Below are 19,515 nucleotides of genomic sequence, written 5' to 3'. Positions count from 1 at the left end.
AATCAAAAACGGATTCTCTTACTCATTCTGTTACAGAACCGGGATATCGCAGTAGGCATAGCGACTGGCTATAGGTTGGATGACCGAGGGGTCCGAGTTCGAGTCCCGCTAGGGTCAAGAATTTTCCATTCTCCATGTAATTGTGACTGACTTCGGAGCCTACCCAGCCTCCTATTCAACGGGTAACGGGAGCTCTTTCCTCAGGAGTAAAGCCGCCGGGGCATGAAGCTGATTACTGATATCCATCTAGTGCCCAGGCCAAGACAACATGGGTCTATGCATCCACTCTCCCATACGTCTTCATGGCGTGGTGCTTAATTAGCTAAGCACGGGGACGACTTAACCTTTTACTTGTTCTGTTACTTTTCCAACTATTTCTGCTTTTACTCTTTGAATATTTCTACCAGACATTTCCACTACTGGAAATTTACATCCGTTAATACTCTTCAGCCCAAAAGGATTCCATTCGGAATAACATATGTAATCGAAAAATTAATATATTATTAATTGTAACTGCATGTTGGTCAGCCGACCACAGTGGCAACGCGGTCTAAGGCATGAACCGTCTTCGTCGCTCGAATAAAGTAGTCGTGGGTTCGAGTTCCACTCAAGGAATGGATATCTGTGTGCATTTATTCTGTGTGTAGGTAGCGGCCTTGCTACGGGCTAATCCCCCGTCCAAGGAGTCGTACCAACTGTGTGTAGGATTAAGGACGAGGGCATACCGAGGAAACTGGCAACCGCAACGCAACCACAATTTCCGAGAATTGTTGTCAGCCTGTGTTGAACACGTGTTAATATGAATGGAGCAGCTCAAATTGAGGAAACTGCTTTGTCGTTTCGTCAATTTGCGCAGCACCATTCAGTAACGTTTGTTGAAGTCAGGCTAATAACAATTCTCGGAAGTTGCAGCTGCGTTACGGTTGTCAGTTTCCTTGGTGTGCACTCGCCGTAAAAAGGTGAAAAAAGCGGCTAAGGCCGCTAAGGCGAAAAACGCCTTCCTAGGTGTGGGGGGGGGGAGCGAGGAGCACCCAAAAGGAGGTGATATGTTAGCATACCTTCTTACCATTTGTGCTCTCAGCTCTGTTACAGTTCGCAATGTCCAGTGCATTTGGATGAAGAGGTGTGTGATGTCAAAGAAAGGTTATGACTCTCAAGGCACTGGTGAGAAACTTTCTCCAGATAGATAATTTTCAACCTGATCTTATGTACTGCAGATGCTCTTCCTACGTTTTTAGGGGGGAACCAGGTTTAATATCACTTCACTCATATCCCTTCCAAAGAATATGGGTGAAATGTTACTGAACACAGTTAAAATGGGGGGGTTAGAACCCCAGCAGTGCAAGAGATCTGGTTGCAAAATTATTTATTGTTATTTTAGCGAAAAACGCCTTCATATGTGTGTGCGAGGGTGGGGGGAGCGAGGATCAACCAAAAGGAGGTGATATGCTAGCATACCTCGTTACCGTTTGTGCTCTTGGCTCTGGCGGACATTTTTGCATTTAGTTAGTGACGAATGCGTAGAGATGGCAGCAGCATTGTACCAGGTGTCATGGCTGCCATTCCGTCCACCAATAAGAAGAGAGTTGTACGGCGTTGAAACTGACCGTAATAATCGAAATGATATTGTATGAATGTATCGATATCGATCGATATTGACCAATTACATTGTAATAGTATTTTCCGATAGTATAGTATGTTCTTCTGAATGCTTCTGAAGATGGTCTACCAGACGGGAACAAGCCAAGGACGAAAGATTAAAAAGGAGAGAAAAAAATTATCATCACACTGGATGGAGTTGATAACTTTTTATAAAAAAAAAACATACCCCCTCCCCCCAACTACACACAGGTTACAGGTTTTGGTGTCTAGTGAAATGGGCAATGGCTGTGTACAAAAAAATATGCTGTCACTACAGTAAACTCCTGGTTATTCACCAGTATCCACCTGATAGTGGTCATTCAGTGACTGAAACATTTCATAGAACTGACTACATCTGTACAATTAAAGTCTGATTGTATACAGTTTTATAGTGATCATTTGTCTCCTATCCAGATTAAACCTTGAACAGTTTCAACCTGTGTGTTTCAGATCAAGGAGAATAAAATAGGCTGGGCATGTAGCAGTGTGAGATGGATGAATGCATTCAAATATAGTAAAGGAAAGACATCACTAGGGAGAACTATACAGTGAACATAAAATTGAAAAAGAAGGTTTGAGGTTGAGCACTTGATTCAGGTGGTTAATGACAAGGTCCAGCTGCAAAATCTTATGAGTATTGTAATGAATACAGAGGTTAGAGAAGATGAAGTCATTTCATGGCCAGATGATAAGACTGTTAGCTTTTCAAGGACTTTGCTTCATGAAGTCGCATCATTTTAATCCAAGAAATGGAATGTTTGCCAAATGTGTAAGATTAATATGAATATTGGTACAGTGTGTACATTGCAGTTACTTCAGCCAGACTAAGAGACTGCTGGAGGAGGACGAGACACTTTACTGCATCTCCGCCTGGAATGACCAGGGTTATGAGCACACCTGCAGTGATCCAAGCTTGTTATTCAGAGTGGAAACCATGCCAGGGTTCAGATGGATCCTTAAAAGAGCTCTCTATAAAGATGAGCTGGAATCCAAATGGCCAACACCTGAGAAGGTTTAGTATATTTTGTTACTATAGAATTAGTGGAACTTTAACTGGAATATATCTAAAAGGATGAGACATAGACTTGAACCTTTACATATAATTCAAAGTACATTTCAGTTAAGGATAAGGGAAACCTTTGCCATATGCGTATGAGCTTGGAGTTCTCGAAAGAGGTAAATATGAAGATTACGGATCTCTGGGTTATGACACTGTATCATTCAGTACACAGGTATCAGCATTTATGGGGAATCTGCTGCCTTCATCTTCATGGTCTAAGTGAAAATGCAGGTTACTGATTTCTTCCCAAGAAGTTGGTACCTATTTGTAGCCCAGATGCCCTCAAGCTTCTGGACTTTATGTAGCATATTTTTTATGCTCTCGTTTGTTGTAATTCTTTGGGTTGCTTTTTATTGTATTTGTTGTCATTTTTGTTGTTTTCATTGTTACTTCTGTTTTTGTTTGGATTGGGAACTCTTATCAACTGGTGAATGCAGTTTTGAACAATTTGAGGCTTGGAATTATTTGTAATTAACTGGTCACTGCTGAAAAATATATCATACTTAAATGAAGAAAGTGCTATAAATTCTTCCCAGAACAACTATTAATATTTTAGTGAGGTAAAATTTAAGCTATAATTGTATCTCAGTTACATGGATTACATTTTTGGGATCAAATAACTTTCTTGATCATAATGCCAGTGTAAGAATTATGTTTTGTGTTACATGTCCAGATGTGGGACTGGGATATGTGGATGCGGCTACCTGAGGTTCAGAAAGGCAGAGAGTGTGTGATTCCAGATGTGTCACAGACGTACCATTTCGGTGCTTCAGGTCTGAACATGAATTCCTACTTCCAAGACATCTACTTCAAGAAACATTCTTTCAATACCTCGCCATATGTGAAGCTTAAACATGTTGACAGGTGATGGATATTATTCTTAATTTAGTTGACGTTTCTCTATAATTTATGGAAACAAATGCATATTCATAATTTTTGTCCCTGTGTAAGAAAGCATTTTAGTTAATATGAAGCAAAAGATATAGACATTCATGTGTAAAGGAATACCTCAGTTCATCTTAACCAGAACACTGTTAAGATTTTATAAATTTAGTCCAAATAACAGTTATATGAAATTCTGTTTGTCTGATTGTACAGTGAGACCCCCGTGTAAGATTGTCAGTGATCCAAAACTTTTCATGTAGTACATTGAAATCTAGGTGAATGACATGTTTACTGTAATCAATTCTTATTAAATCTGAATTGTTTCTTAGCATCTCCCAACCAGTTCATTAATGTAACAGATAAAATTGTAACTTTCTTGTCTGTTTGTTATAACAAATCTAATACATAACACTCAAAGGTATTACGAAATTTATTCTGCATTTGTGCCAGTATGTTGAATGGCTACAAATATTAAAGCAATGTGCAAGGATACATACATACATATATAATTCATAAATTCACTGATCCGTTGTCCAAATTGGATCGGATATTGAACTCATCAAAATAAGACTTGATTGCAGAAGTACAATCGTGTCAACAGCAAACAACCACACACAACCAAAAGCACCAAATAACCATAATTTACATTGTCATTCATAAACAAAATTGCAAGGAATAGTTGTTATTAAATGTTATACATGCTTAGCAGAAATATATTCATCTATTGAATAAAAAGCATTTGTTGTGAGGAAACTTTTCAATATGCGTTTAAAAATCTTCACATTATCACTCATCCTTTGTATATTTTGAGGAAGATTATTATAAACCATAATGGATGAATATAACACGCCTCTCTGGATTGAAGATAATCTCACTGATGACACATGTAGCTTTCCAAACTGTCTAGTGTTTATATGATGAATATTACTGTTTGAAAAAAATTGCGATTTCTGACAACAAACATCAATATAGAATAGATATATAGGCTAGGAACCATCAAAATACCCAACCTCTTAAAACCTCTACATGAGTTTCCAGGACTCAATCTCAGCATAACCCTAACTGCTCTTTTTTGGGCAACAAATAAACTTTTTATAAGCTGAGAAGAACCCCAGAATATAATACTATAATCAAGCTGAGACTGATAATAAGAAAAATAGACCATTTGAAGAGCTTGTTCACTGAGAAGGGACTGTAACTTCCTGAGCATAAAACGCGCTGTATTCAGTTTGTTTAATAATTTTTCAGATTGATTTTTCCAATTAAGTTGACAATCAAAATGCATACCTAAAAATTAACATTATCAACATCTTTAAGTCTAAAATTATTATATGTTACCAATAATGTATACTTTGGAGACTTAGGAGTCACAAATTTAATCAGGTGAGTTTTACTCAAATAAAGCATCAGATTGCTATTTCAAAACCAGCTTGAAACCCTAGTCATAACTCTATTTAATTTAATATTCAAAGAGTTTAGGTCATTTGAGGTAACTAAAATTGTTGTGTTATCCGCGTACAAAATAGTACGTGCTGTATCCTTAAGAGTACCTGGGATATCATTAATATAAACATTAAACAACATTGGTCCCAGGACAGATCCCTGTGGAACACCAAACCTTACAGATTTCCATTCAGAGATTGTAGTAGTCGAATTACAAGTATGCAGCACAACTCTTTGCATTCTTTTTTTTTTTAAATAAGTCGCCAACCATTTCAAAATAGGCCCTTTGACTCTATATATCTGCAACTTTTGAATCAACAGATCATGACTGACACAATCAGAGGCCTTTGTCAAATGACAAAAAATACCTACCCCAAACTCCTTATTGTTCCATGCTTTAAGAACAGTATCAGTTAGATTAAAGCATGCGGTTTGTGTAGAAACATCCTTATGAAAGCCATACTGCTCAGGAGCCAGGATATCATTTCTTATAAAATGCTGTTTAAGCCTGCTAAACACTAATATTTCAAATAATTTAGAGAAACTTGTCAATAAAGATATTGGTCTATAGTTGGCAATTTCATTAACATCACCTTTCTTAAAACATGGTATAATATTTGCATATTTCAATCGGTCAGGACATACCCGAACTTACAGAAAGATTATAAATATAAGTAAGTGGTTTTGCTATCTGTTCACCACATAATTTAATAATTTTATTTGACAACCCATCATATCCACAAGAAGGTTTATTTTTTAATGAATTTATCGTGCTTAATACTTCTGCCTCAGTAATTGGAATATTTACAATTTCAGAAATCTTATCTGTAGAGTACTCACATGAAAGTGGTAAAAAACATTCCTACTTCATTCCTACTATCGATTATTACCTTACCTTCTCTCAATTTCGAATATGAGTGTTTTTTCTTCGACTCTCTACCATTTTCTCTCTTTATGATTTTCCAGGACTCCTTCGATTTATTAGATGCAGCCATTATTATTCCCTCATAATATATAGCTTTAGCTCTTCTGATAACTTTTCTCAGCAACGTACAATATCGAGTATAATACTCCTCTAAGCCTGGGTAATTAGTAGATCTAATCATGAAATACAAATACTTTTTTCACTTACATGAAATTTTAATTCCTTTAGTGATCCACTGGTTAGAGTACACATTATTTTTGACAAATTTCGCTGGAAAACATGTTTCAAAAATCATTAAAAAGATATTAAAAATAGATTAAAACTTTTGTTAACATCAAGAGTACTTAAAACACTTTCCCAGGTTTCCCTACTCAACATCTCATGAAGAGTTATGATGCCACACTCAGATATAACTCTTCTTTTAACTAGTCCACTCTTATTCGTTTGGTGGTTCACTACATTACTAACAGTCAAATACTGAGCATCCTGATCTGAAAACCCACTGATTACTGAGTACACCTGTAAAGTAATTAATCTGCTGTAATCCAAAAATATACTATCAATAGCAGTACTGGTATCAGTTGTAATCCTAGTTGGAAATTTGACAACCCGAAACAGGTTGTACGTCTGAAATAGTGAAATAAGCTGAAGAGATTTACTTGAATTCTGTAAAAAGTTTACATTAAAGTCTCCACATATTATTAATTCAAGTCTAGGCTCGTAAACAAATTTCAGTATCAGTTTGAATTGCTTAATAAATTCCTCTACATTTCCACAAGGAGATCTGTAAATACATAGTATTATAAAATAATTATTACCAATATTTAATCGGACTGCACAGGCCTCAATCACCTTTTCCATGCAATACTGTGTTATATCAATGGGATTACAGTCGATATCCAATTTACAATATATACAAACACCTCCACCATTACTTAATGATCGTGAGAATTGGGAAGTTAAACAATAATTTTCTGGTTTAATCAATAAAAGTTTCTGCTCAGTTAAATAATGTTCAGTTATACAAATTACATGTGGGCTTAAGTCATGACTAATTAACATACAAATCAGTTCATCAATTTTATGTTGTAGACCTCTAATATTTTGGTGAAAAATTAAAAGAGCTTATCTTAGTATCCTTAATGTAATGTCCTAGCGGCGCAGGGGGGGAATGGAGGTATCCCACCCGCTGCCGCCGCTGTAATGCCGTGGTGCAGGGGGGCGGGGAGTCAGCCCGCCTCTGTCACCACCGTAACTCCGCCAGTAGGGGGGCGTGGAGTTATCCCTCCTCGCCTCCACTAGTTATGTCGTAAACNTGTTGCACTCGGCTGCCGTCGGCGGTCTTGGCTAGGGGAGCTCGGGCTGGGTTGAGGACAGGATGGTTACTAATGGGCGAATCAGAACTCCCTGCGTACATTCTCCACTATGTACACTTGTCTATTTACATTCATAAATACATTAATAAAAAGGCCTGCTCTTATCTGTTACATGACATATCTCGCTAAACTCATTCTACCGTCCTAGTTGTGAAGGGGAGGTGCCCTGACTGCACTCCTATCCTCGTCTGCTCCTGTACATTCATTCCTACCCTGTTCTACCCTGACTCTCACTTGGTTCACTGGATACTGCCTCATTATCTCACAATAACACTTGTATTAACACAACCTTTAACAGCATGGCGTATATGAGCAAAAAGACTTACTTGCAAGACAAATGTAGATTACTGCCGTTGTCCACCCTCTTATGGAATACATGTCGTCCAGAGCCTCCGGCTGACAACTGAATATTCTGTTAGAACATGATCCCAAGTCCCCCGAAATTCCCTAATTTATGGTTTTATTTCGCTGATTCAGCCTTGACGTAAGAGGGTGGGTGACTTCCCCTCAGTGTCCTCAATCCTCATAATAACCTCCTCATTGGCTCTCATGGGTGGTTGGGGACGGACCCCTTGCGTCTGATTGCTGTGTCTGCCGCAATATTACGATATTCCAGTGGCCCAGTGAGACAAGCGCTGGCTGGTGCTCTTACGTATGAATGCTGATCCCACGCATTCTTAGCCTACTTGCCAGTCCTGGTGTTACAATTTACTGTAATAGCTGCGAAACTCCTTTCGCAAGTCTCTAGCTTTTAGATGATGGAATACCCTCTCTAATCTCAAATTTGGGGCATCACACTTAAGTTTAATCTTTGGTGCTTGACTAATGTCATAACTACTGCATGAGGTCTTCAAATTCAATACATTTTGAGGCATTACCATAAAAAGTGATCACCCATATTTACTGGTCATCTTCTAATTCTCTTACCTAGCACCGGGGATGAATAAAGTTTTGAATAAAATTGGAATCCTCATACTCAGGTTTTAATCTGATGAGTATGCTTTATTAAGATATGAACCATGTTCATCATATGTGTTATTTGACTCTTATCCCTTCTATGTAATTTTGACTGCTATATATTGTGACTTTGACAAGAAAAGTTACCATGTCCTGGACCATGAATGGGTACTTTTGTTTGTATAAACTAAACAGTTCAAATGAAAAACAAAGCCTCCCTTAATAGTTAAACGGCCTTTATTGAAAAAATATCCTGAGCTAAAAACCAAAGGGTTTCATAATGAAATGCATGAGTGTCATACATATGTATGTATCTACAGTAATTAACCGATTAATGATGTTCTGTCAAGTTCGGTACAGTCACATAATCCGAATATTCCTTGAAATGCAGTTGAAACTACCTCCTCAGCCCGAACATATATGTATATCTCTAGTTGCATAAATAAATACATGTAACAGGGATATTTTATCTATAATTATCATATAGGAGAATATGACTACAAGTTTGAAATGTATTGGTATGATATCATTATAACATTGTTGGTTATTCTTTGTACCAGTCTTTATTTTCACCTTATATAGTACTAGATTCTCTGTAAAATATCTTTTTGGGGTGCAGAAAACATAAGCTTACAGAAGAAATGTCCTGTGTGAACAGTAAGGTCTCCAGTATAGTGTTCCTATTGATAATCCTACATAGGCTACACAATTTAGTACCAAATTTCAAAAAAGTGAAAATGTATTTGTGTCTGTAAATCATGTTGAGCATGATAATGATCNATGAAGAGTTAATTGTGGACATGATCAAGAGAGGTCTTGTTTTGGATCACAGCAAATCACCATGTGAGGAGAACTTCATACCAGACAAAAAGGTGAATATATTTACTGCAATATTTACAATAAAATATTTACTGCATCAGTTTTGTATTTTTTTTCTAATATATTTAATCATTATTGTGTTTTGTTTATTTTAAAAATCGTTCAACTACAATGGCCCATACTCTCTGATATTTATGAAATACATTTGCTCACATGGTGATGTCTGTATTATGACACTGTTTTCTTGTAATGTTGGTGGTTACGAATGATTTGGAGGAAGAGGGTTCATCTTGAATATTCAACCCTGAGGATGGAAGTAGCATGTTTCACCGAAGCACTAGGACCAGACTTCCAGATTACAATGTAATGTAACACAGATATCACAGAATGAGTCTTCATTGCTGTGAAAACCTCAAACCGTACAAATACATACGTCTGTTTCTCATTACAACATGTTCATTATTTTAAGGCCAATTGAATATTTAATAAGATGTAAGTTATATATGTGTCTGTATATTTTCTTCTTTGTTTCCAGGTGAAATCATAATAACATTCGTCAAAACGGAAGGACCGAAAGACTTTGTAATGTGGCTGCAAGTAGCCAAGGTAATGGTTCAGACATGCTGTGCTGTTGGTAGAGAGAGCTAACCCTTCTCTTTCTGCCTTCTTCCTCCAAACACGTCTTTCTATTCCTGCTTCCTTTTCCACCCTCTTCCTCCTTGTCACCCTACCTCCTCCACCCAATATTTCCCCCTCATTCACTTCCAACCTTCCCATTCTCCTTCTGACTTCTACCACACCATGCTCTTCCTCATGCCACTTCTTCATACCTCTTCTTTCCCCTACTTCCATCAACCTCCTCTTCACCCTACCTCCTCTGATGAATAATGGACATAACATTCCTCTAGAGAGCAGCACCTCATTGTGCTTACCTATCCTCCCATGTATAGTACCCCATTACATATGTATTGTATATTTGTAGTACATTCAAGGTTTTGAAATAGGTATTTGCAACAAAGCAGAACATAGTGAGCGTGCGTAGAAGTTACTTTCTTGAGTGAGCTTTTGCTCTGTATTCAGTTACGATACAAATTCCTATGTTGATGTTTCATTGGGCTTCATGGAGTACTCACATAACATTATTCTGCAAATTGTTTCAGTGCTTCAAAATCTGGGACCTTGATGTTCGAGGTTATAACAAGAGTATGTGGAGACTGCACATGAAGGGCAGTGAAATGCTTGTCATTGGAGTGCCAAACTCAGAGTATTCGTGAGTAATACTTCTAGAAACACAAATATGAATACTGTAGTGCTAATACAAGTCTCAGTGAAATGATTAATCCTTTTGAGGGTCCATCATCATCATATCCTACTGTAGATTGTTACATTGTCATCAGAAGTTAACTAGTTTCTTTTTTCAACACACAGTTGGAACCTGAATCATGTTATTGGAGATCTCATTTTCTTCATAAGGTTGCCTACCCAAGGTTTGATGTATGGTCAGAGATGATTTGGACACTGTTTACCATCTCTTTAAATGAACTTGAATACCTCTGTTTTTTGAGCAGTTGATAATGACAGGCGACAGGTTCTTCTGTCATATTGGCATTTAACAAGCTATATGCCATCACACACCAGAAGACTGTAGTATTCACTGTCCCATGCATCTCAGATTGCATAGTTTGATATAAGTTGGTTCCAAAATTATACCGTGTTTTTAGGTTTGCAGTTAATTGAGAGTGGTCCAGGATGGTTCCCTGCTGCTGTTTGGGTGCTAGGGCACTGCCCTAACACTTCTATTATGGACAGTGTTGTCAAACTTCAATACTTGTTATTAAAATCTACGCTTCTTTCAGTTGTTCTTCACAGATTACAATTTTGCTTCAATAATACAGTTCTGTATTCATGAAAATTCTTGAAAGGATCATTTCAAAAGTATTTTTATTGAAGGTTTACAGACTTTAAATGTAAAAACCCTTTTACATTATTTCATTTTTGATCTCTATGCCTGAGATAAAATTCTCAGCCTCTTTAAAAGACACCGTTTTCATGATCAGTGTTTTAAAGGTTTCTGTAATTAAAAAAGCAAATTTAGCATTATGTTAATCACAAGAACTACCTCAAATCAAGATTCCTGTCCATTTATTTCAATTTGGAGCTGTGTGCCAGAGTGCTGCAGCTTTCTACTTTTGGGACTATATCCATACCTGTTTCTGACTCCAATACTTTATGTTCAAGGGTTGTAACAATGAAGTTATGAACAAGCATGACAGTTATTTTTATCAGTTACATGTGATTTGTTAATACAGGGAATATTATTTATTTCAGAAAATTCAAACCTTTGAATATCACTCCAATTTATTTGGAACCTCATTAAGAGAAGACTGATGTCAGATAGCTGGAGGTAACAGCGTTTAGAAGATTCATGGATCCAACATTGCCGTGAAGATGAGCCATCTGTGACACAGAGATCTTAATTTGAAGATAGGACATTATTTTAAGGCTTTACCATCTTGCCTGTGACAGTTCGTTATGAGAAACTGTAAAAACTTTTCTTCTTAAGATGCCAAGACTGTGTGCTGATTTTCACTCTCCATGATGTGTGACAGTAAAAGGGGTGTGTACATTGTGAATGTGTACCAGAATGAAAATATTATTGTAGATCCATAGAAAGAAGTAGGTATACCATCTGAGTTGGAGTTACAGATTTAGAAGTACAGTAAATTCCTGTTTGTCTGGTATCGAGGCATCCAGGATTTTCATTCAGCTGGTAAAAATTGCTAAGAAAATTATAAAGTCATTAAAATAATTAATAATTATGAGTGTATTTTCACTCACTATACAATAGTCCTCCCAGCTTCTACTAGCAGTACTACCCATTATGCAGAGGCTAGTTGAATTTGTGATCTTGTGAATTCAAAATCTTTCACCTGTCAATCTGCATTATTGTATGGGAATAGTCCATGCAAGAATGTGATATTTTGATTATAAATTAGGTCTCTGCAAGAACTTTTCTCATGAAAGAAGCAGATTCATGTAACTGGCAGACCCCATTATCTATACATGCCAAGTAACTGTGGTTTACTGTACTAATTAATAGGATAGATTCATCTTCAGTATAAATGAAAACATATAAATCAAGATTTTGTAATTTAATTTTTAGTACCAAATGTACACTTGTGGGAACATTCATAAGTTTCTTAGTAAATATGTTAACAAACCACTGATCACTCATGTGGCTGTGTGGGAACAGCTCTATTTAAATCAGTAGTGTACTAAAATATATAAAAAAGTGGTATATCACAAACAATCATGGAAAAAATTCTTAGTGAACCATTAATGAATTGTGTTGCTGTGTATAAACAGCTCCATTTACATCAGCGATTCACTATGATGTGTCAGAAACATGACACAACACAAATTAACATGGAAAAAGAGATTTGGCCTTTCGTACAGGGTTGAGGTAAGCTATTTGTAATTCCCTGGCTGCATTACTGTAGTCAAATGAGACCTCTATCAAGAATTTGTAAGATTTGTAATGCTTTGTTTAATTTGTAAACTCTCTGAAGCTCTTATCACATCAGAAAGTGGCATATCTTCCTCTTTGTTCTGGAATACATGAGTATGAACAAATATGTTCACACTCATGTAGATACTGACTGACATTGAACCATATCTGCGACTTTGAGTAGTGATGTTTGTTAGAGAAGGAATGTTACTGTGAAACTGCTGAAGAATCCTGTAAGTTTGTACTTCTCAACCTGTTTCATGTTGTAACACAAGTGGATATTGCTTTGTTCACAAGGATGAAATCCAGGAAAAACTACCATCTTATATTTTCTGCAGTTTTGTGAAATATGAATATACAGCTGCTTCAAGAGTATGATTTTTCAGGAAATAAATTTTATTTTCATATTGAATAAAAGTTTCTTCTGATACCAGATATGCCCATACAATATACATTTTATTTCTGCCCGTATTTTATAAGTTAAGAGTGCAGACGTCATACACATGGTTACTGATTCTTCCCTATAAAATGCTGAAGCCTTCAAGACTCACAACACTACCGGCTTACACAGCCTGTTAATGGGATAGATTTAGCTTTCTTTTTCTTTTCTTTACCAGTACAGCCTATCCAAGTTTTCCATAGTCCTTAACCTAGAAAGATACCCCACCTCAGTCATGTAGCCTGAGCCTAATCTAGCTAGCATTAGTGTGAGATGTTCAGTCTGACTTGATCCTGCACTGAACTGGACAGCCAGGGCATTCAGCCACCGTGAGTCTTGCCTAGGATAGTTAAGCCAGACTAGCAGGAGCCCTAGCTAAGGCAAGATAAAAGCCTAATTTTCCCATGTTTCCAGGCTTAAATAGCCCATTACTCCCATCCCTCACCCACAGCAAGCAGGCCAAAATTTATCCAGCCCAAGAACAGTCTAATTATCATAGAATTTAGGTTCTGATGGGGACTTGAAGTGGCTAGATTAATGACTGTGGAACAGGCATATATATATATACCTAGCCTGAAAACAGCGTACCTATCCAGGCTAGTCAGCTGAGATCTAATGTATCTTAGCAATATACAAAAGCAGTTCAAAACCTGCCTCCATCTGCAGATAGTGTCAAAATCCCGACGACAGATGTCACGAAAGGCCAATCGCCAAGCTACGTGATTATATCGACCAATCACAATCGCTGTAAGCGTAGCAGAATTTGGGCCAATCACAACACAGTTCGCTTCAAACAGGAAAAGTGTGATGTAGTGGTAAGCGTGGTAAGTGCTACGCTACCTATGTTTGTGGAATTAGTTTTGATTTGCTTGTCAGATTGGTCAGATTGGAGGGTTATGTTAAATTCAATTAAGGTTACAGGATGTAAATTAATTATTAATATTCGGTAATATTTACGTACGTTGACGTAGTGTGATGTTACATTTGTGATATATTTGTAATGTAAAAGCTTTCTGTGTATGCTGTGATGATTTGATATAAATTTATTCAGTAAGCAGGCGACGAGTGTACTTGACAAATATTGTTCATCGTAAATCTACGTGAATATATAAATTTGAATCATATAGACTCTTATTAGAGGTGTAGCTGTAGTCGCTGCAGTTCTGCAGTTGGGTTGTGGTTGAACATGTCAGTACTTCAGCTTTGAGGTGGTTTTGAACGTAAATGCAAGCCCGTCACTGTGCCCGAAAGAATTAACAAACTACAGTTAGTATGCTGTGGAAAGAAACAGATATGTCATGTGATGACAAAGTTATAGATACTGATTTTATATGCAAAATAATGCCTACTCTTAATATTCGTGTTAGAAATTGAGAATTTGAAGTATGCCATTATGGGATCATATTGGAGAGAGAGGGAAGGACTTCTTAGAAATCTTATGCAGGTTTATATGATTCGTTATTTGTTAGAAGAAAAGAGTAATATTATTACAGGTACTTGCGAAACAGCACTTCACAGTATAGATTAGTTTGTATTTGGCTCATGAAATTTTGCGTTGTAGGAGAGTTTGAAAGTAGATACAAATTTTGTGTTAAACACTTTTCTGTATTGGTAAGTATGAACTTGGTCATAGTGAAATGTAAGTAATGAAGCTACACTGTTTCAGTTACTTTCTTTGAAAATAATTTTCCAGTATGAAAGTTTGTGTTGACCCCCATCAGTTCTCCATGCCTTGCATAGTCTTTTTTTTTTTTGAGTGGTTTGTAGCCATATTTTATTAATTGTTGAGCAGAATGTTAACACTGTTTTTGTAATGATGGAACTGATACATAACTCAAGTTCTGGGGAAGATCATTTTCATTTTATGAGCTGATTGTCCTTGATGTTTGTTATTGTGCTTGAATATTCTTGTTCCATTTTGTTTCCGGTTCTTCTAGAACCAATATTTCGGCCCCACTAATAATCTAATCTAGATAATTGCATTTTATAAAAGCTGTATTGACATCAGAGTTTGTGAAACAGTGAAAAATTACAAACGGGGCTATGGATATCATGGTGTTTTGCCTTGAAATGTAGAGGACAGAATTATATAATTATTGACTGGGAATTTTGGTTGGACAGGAATTTGGAAATGGAAAATAAGCATAAGTTCTTCCATGAAATTTTTGATATATAAGTAGTGCAGTATTTCATGGCTTCCATTTGTAAGGGAATGGAAATTAATTTCCCATTTTTAAGGAGCTGAAGTCTTTACTCTTATATATTTTTACAGTGTTCTAATATGGAGATATATTTGAACAAAATTTACTTAGTGTATGGGTATTATTAGTACCTTTTCTTTAGGCCAGTATGTATACCAGCAAATACTTGATCTGTATTGACAAGCTTGTCAAAAGTCTCACACATTTACCATTGCACTGCATTTTTAAATCCTGAGGCAAAAACTGAACCTGAGAGTACAAGCAAACATGTTTTGTGTGTCTGTGTGTGTTGGAGGGGGGAATGCCAAGTATTATCATGCAGGTATGATATGTAACCATAAATTTTTGTGTCATTACAAGCCACATAGAAGTTTTACATTTTGTTGAAATTAAAATTGGATCAAGTTTGAAATTGTACGTACAGATTTGCATGCAAATCAGAATCTGTTTTTTAATGCTATTCATGTAATTGTTTCAGGCCTGTGACTCACCAGCATGAGACCTCAAGTGACTTGTCTGTCATAAGAGGAAGGAGTTGTTGCTGTACAGTCATAACGAGCAAGTTACACCATTTCTCTGACGTCCATTATACTGTCCTATCATCCATGTATGGCTCTTTCAGATAGCCTTTTCTCTTGCAGCTGTGCCACCAGAATCTCTGCATGTCAAGAATGAAGTGAAAATCTGGGCATATCAAGACTGAAGTGAAAATCTGGGCATGTGAAGACTGAAGTGAAAATCAGTGCATGTCAAGACTGAAGTGAAAATCTGTGCATGTCAAGACTGAAGTGAAAATCTGTACATGTCAAGACTGAAGTGAAAATCTGGGCAGGTCAAGACTGAAGTGAAAATATGGGCATGTCAAGACTGAAGTGAAAATCTGGACATGTCAAGACTGAAGTGAAAATCTATGCATATCAAGACAAAAACATGAGAGGAAGATACTATTACAGTATTACAGGAAGAAATGTCAGTTTGATGTGTGTGACCATGTCAGGCTGATACTTACTTGTCCCACAAACTGCCTCTCTTGCTTTACTATGTTTGCATGTGGGAGGGTAACACATATGCATAATATCATCCGATTTTGTGTCTGTAAAGCTGTTTTGTTCCTGTTATGTGGAGGCCTCAGATGAGCTACTGGTGTTTGCTTCATGGTTTTGTTTGGCTGTGGCTTTCTTGAATGTTCTTGCTGGGGCGGGAATTTGTTATATTGATCGCCAACCACAGCACAACAAATATGCCCAGCTCAAGGACACCTAAATAAAAAATGGATGGTTAGCCCACATAACCAGATGCAATCCGATGCCTCTACATAACAGAAACAGAACAGCATTACAGTGAGCAGCAGGTTCCTTGATCACAACAACCTGTACACCTGAAGATGGTCAGTTAGGCCAAAACATGTAGTGGCAACAAAGAGAAAACTGTGAGAGAATGTTAACTGACGTTGCACACAGACGGCATCAAAGCAAAACACAATGTCAGATCTAAGCAGTGCAACAGGATGCTGCAATGTAACACTATGCCTGATATAAGTTTTTATGTAAAATTCATTAATGGTATTCTGGCTTATGACATGGTTACCAAAGTTTTCTGCCGGTCTGTTCAAGCCAGGGGCAGTATGTTCTCTGGTAACCATCTACCAAGCAACACACTGTCATAACTTAGGAGACCAGAATAAGATTTTTCACCATTGTGAAAGATTAAAATCTGATACTGTGTAAACTTGTTTGTATTTTCAAATCTGGTGGATACTGTAAGGAAGTAATCACTAAACCATAGTAGTTCTGTTTTTTCCTTATAAAGGGAAGAACTGGAGAGGTAAAGCTATCCCTGTAACAGGCTGTGGAAGCCCCTAGGGTTATCAGACGTCGAGGCTCCCACATTTTCTCTAGGCAGTCAGCTCACAAATGGCGGGAAGGTTGTCAGCCTTATGCGCTGGCCACCCTTTACACTCCCCCCCACCCATGAAGATTGCTGGTACTCATTTTTGTTAGAGGCCAATTACAGACACTGCACAGTGTAGATAAAAGTAATTGCATATGGACAAACACAACATAAAGTCAAAGACTAATTAAATATAAGCACTGGAGCAAAGACACTTTAATGCAATCAATAATTCAATTCAATTCATGTTTATTTACATGCAAACTTAACAGCACAGTGTCCAATTACAAAGTTAGCATAAGTACACAGAAATACACAAAAATAATTAAAGAACAAAATATGACACTCTACACAAGGGCAANCCACCGCAGAACGGATGCAGTCGCGGGGAGGAGTTGCAACACTCCCCGCGACTGCATCCATTCTGCGGTGGTATGACTCACGGCAAATTGCAGCCGCGGCGCGCACTTGATTGTACGCACTGTATTATGTGGTGAGAAAGTACAATACACATACATACGCACATAGAAGTTAATAATAATAATAATAATTCAATTCATCTTTATTTACATGCAAACTTAATAGCACAAAGGCCAGTTAAAATGTTAGCATGAGTACATAGAAATACTGAAAAATAATTAAAAAGCAAAATACAAAATTTGAGAGTCTATATAATGGCAATAAATTGATAATAATTCCAAGAAAAATTAAAGTTAACAGGAGAAAAAAATAGAACAAGACCAGTATACATACATACGCAGGCTGCGCCATAGCACAAGCGGTTAGTAGCTGGCTTCCCACAGCAGCGGCCCGGGTTCGAGCCAGGGTCTGGTCAAGTGGGATTTGTAGTGGACAAAGTGCTGTTGGGGTGGGTTTTCTCCGAGTACTTTGGTTTCCCCAGCCAATCTTCATTCTGGCAAATTCTCCATCATCATAATCACCAGGTCATGCTACAATAGGCCAATCAATGGGTGCCGTGCCGAGTGGACCCAGTTGGACTCCACCCCCCACTAAGTGAATTTAATTTAAATTTTACATACATACACACACACGTAATATTAGAAGTATTATTAAATATTATTAACAATTTTAGGTTCATTGTTTGAGAGGCGATTGAACTCGGGTAATGCTTGCTATCATTCAGTCCAGAACCTTTTGTCTTCTCGTCTGTTGTCCAGAAACAAAAAAATTGGATTATACAAAACTATAATTTTGCCTGTGGTTCTGTATGGGTGTGAAACTTGGTCTCTGACATTAAGGGAGAAACATAGACTGAGGGTGTTGAGGAGAATATTTGGACCAAAGCGAGATGAAGTGACAAGAGGCCGGAGAAAACTGCATAATGAGGAGCTTCATAACTTGTACTCTTCTCCAAGTATAATTAGAATGATCAAGTCAAGGAGGATGAGGTGGGTAGGTCATGTAGCACGAATGGGGGAGACGAGGAATGCGTATAGGATATTGGTGGGAAAGCCAGAAGGAAAGAGACCACATGGAAGACCAAGGCCTAGGTGGGTGGACAGTGTTAGAATGGATCTTAGAGAGATAGGATTGGATAGATTTGGCTCAGGATAGGGACCATTGGAGGGCTCTTGTGAACATGGTAATGAACCTTTGGGTTTCATAAAATGCTGGGAAATTCTTGAGTAGCTGCAGAATTGGCGTCTCCTCCAGAAGGGCTCAGCACCATGAGTAAGTAAGGTTCAATGTGATTGACAGAAAATGTTCCGATTGCAAATATGTCGAGATCTTTACCCAGAATAGGCACATCGAGCAGAAGGACAGTGTTTATTAGAGGGACAAACACCAAAGAATGAGAAGTCCCTAAGATTGCTGGGAGGAACACGAAGGCTAAAATTTTCCAAAAGAGAAGCGCAGGATTTAAGACGAAAGACCTGAACAAAAATAAGTGCATCAAGGTGATGTCTCCATTTAAGTAAAGAATGTAGACTTAGTAAGATTTGAGGCTTTCACGGTGGTGACTATGAAGAAAGCAGTCTTCTGGGATTTGGCACCGTGTATATGTGGTGTTAACCGACGTTTCGGAGGAACGTATGGCCCCCATCTTCAGGGTTGAAGAAGTATAAGTAAATCTGCAAGCGACAACACCGTGAGACACGGTCATTGCAGATTTACTTATACTTCTTCAACCCTGAAGATGGGGGCGATACGTTCCTCCGAAACGTCGGTTAACACCACATATACACGGTGCCAAATCCCAGAAGACTGCTTTCTTCATAGTCACCACCGTGAAAGCCTCAAATCTTACTAAGTCTACATTCTTTACTTAAATGGAGACATCACCTTGATGCACTTATTTTTGTTCAGGTCTTTCGTCTTAAATCCTGCGCTTCTCTTTTGGAAAATTTTA

The 19,515-nt window shown here is 37.5% G+C and overlaps 2 protein-coding genes across 3 annotated transcripts; both read left to right on the top strand.

The window, feature by feature from the left end:
• Positions 1-906: 906 nt before the first annotated feature.
• On the top strand, positions 907-3,569 carry LOC111868336 (protein O-linked-mannose beta-1,2-N-acetylglucosaminyltransferase 1-like). The gene is made up of 3 exons (XM_023858891.2): positions 907-1,628; positions 2,452-2,653; positions 3,375-3,569. Exons 1-3 carry the CDS (start codon positions 1,621-1,623, stop codon positions 3,567-3,569), a joined length of 405 nt encoding a protein of 134 aa, XP_023714659.1. The 5' UTR covers positions 907-1,620.
• Positions 3,570-9,073: 5,504 nt separating this feature from the next.
• Positions 9,074-13,026, top strand: LOC111868335 (protein O-linked-mannose beta-1,2-N-acetylglucosaminyltransferase 1-like). Of its 2 annotated transcripts, none has more exons than XM_033753013.1 (4): positions 9,074-9,159; positions 9,641-9,712; positions 10,267-10,376; positions 11,435-13,026. In XM_033753013.1, the coding sequence occupies exons 1-4, from the start codon at positions 9,088-9,090 to the stop codon at positions 11,481-11,483; spliced, it is 303 nt and encodes a 100-aa protein (XP_033608904.1). In that variant the 5' UTR covers positions 9,074-9,087; the 3' UTR covers positions 11,484-13,026. The 2 variants fall into 2 exon arrangements, 1 of the variants encoding a protein (XP_033608904.1); XR_004513424.1 differs by lacking the exon at positions 9,074-9,159 and adding an exon at positions 9,232-9,469 and having other exon boundaries at positions 9,642-9,712.
• The last annotated feature ends 6,489 nt before the right edge of the window (positions 13,027-19,515 follow it).

Source organism: Cryptotermes secundus, unplaced genomic scaffold, assembly GCF_002891405.2.
Source record: "Cryptotermes secundus unplaced genomic scaffold, Csec_1.0 scaffold1444, whole genome shotgun sequence".
In the NCBI taxonomy this organism is placed as follows: Eukaryota; Metazoa; Arthropoda; class Insecta; order Blattodea; family Kalotermitidae; genus Cryptotermes; species Cryptotermes secundus.
Note: the sequence above shows the minus strand (reverse complement) of the source record. Positions and strands in the feature narration are given on the sequence as shown.

Bases quoted from the DNA above. Each gene is read 5' to 3' on its own strand.
- LOC111868336 (XM_023858891.2), top strand. The intron at 2,654-3,374 runs GTTTAGTATATT...TTACATGTCCAG, and splicing joins AATGGCCAACACCTGAGAAG to ATGTGGGACTGGGATATGTG.
- LOC111868335 (XM_033753013.1), top strand. From the start codon at position 9,088: ATGATCAAGAGAGGTCTTGTTTTGGATCACAGCAAATCACCATGTGAG. The intron at 9,160-9,640 runs GTGAATATATTT...TCTTTGTTTCCA, and splicing joins ACTTCATACCAGACAAAAAG to GGTGAAATCATAATAACATT. The intron at 9,713-10,266 runs GTAATGGTTCAG...AAATTGTTTCAG, and splicing joins TGTGGCTGCAAGTAGCCAAG to TGCTTCAAAATCTGGGACCT.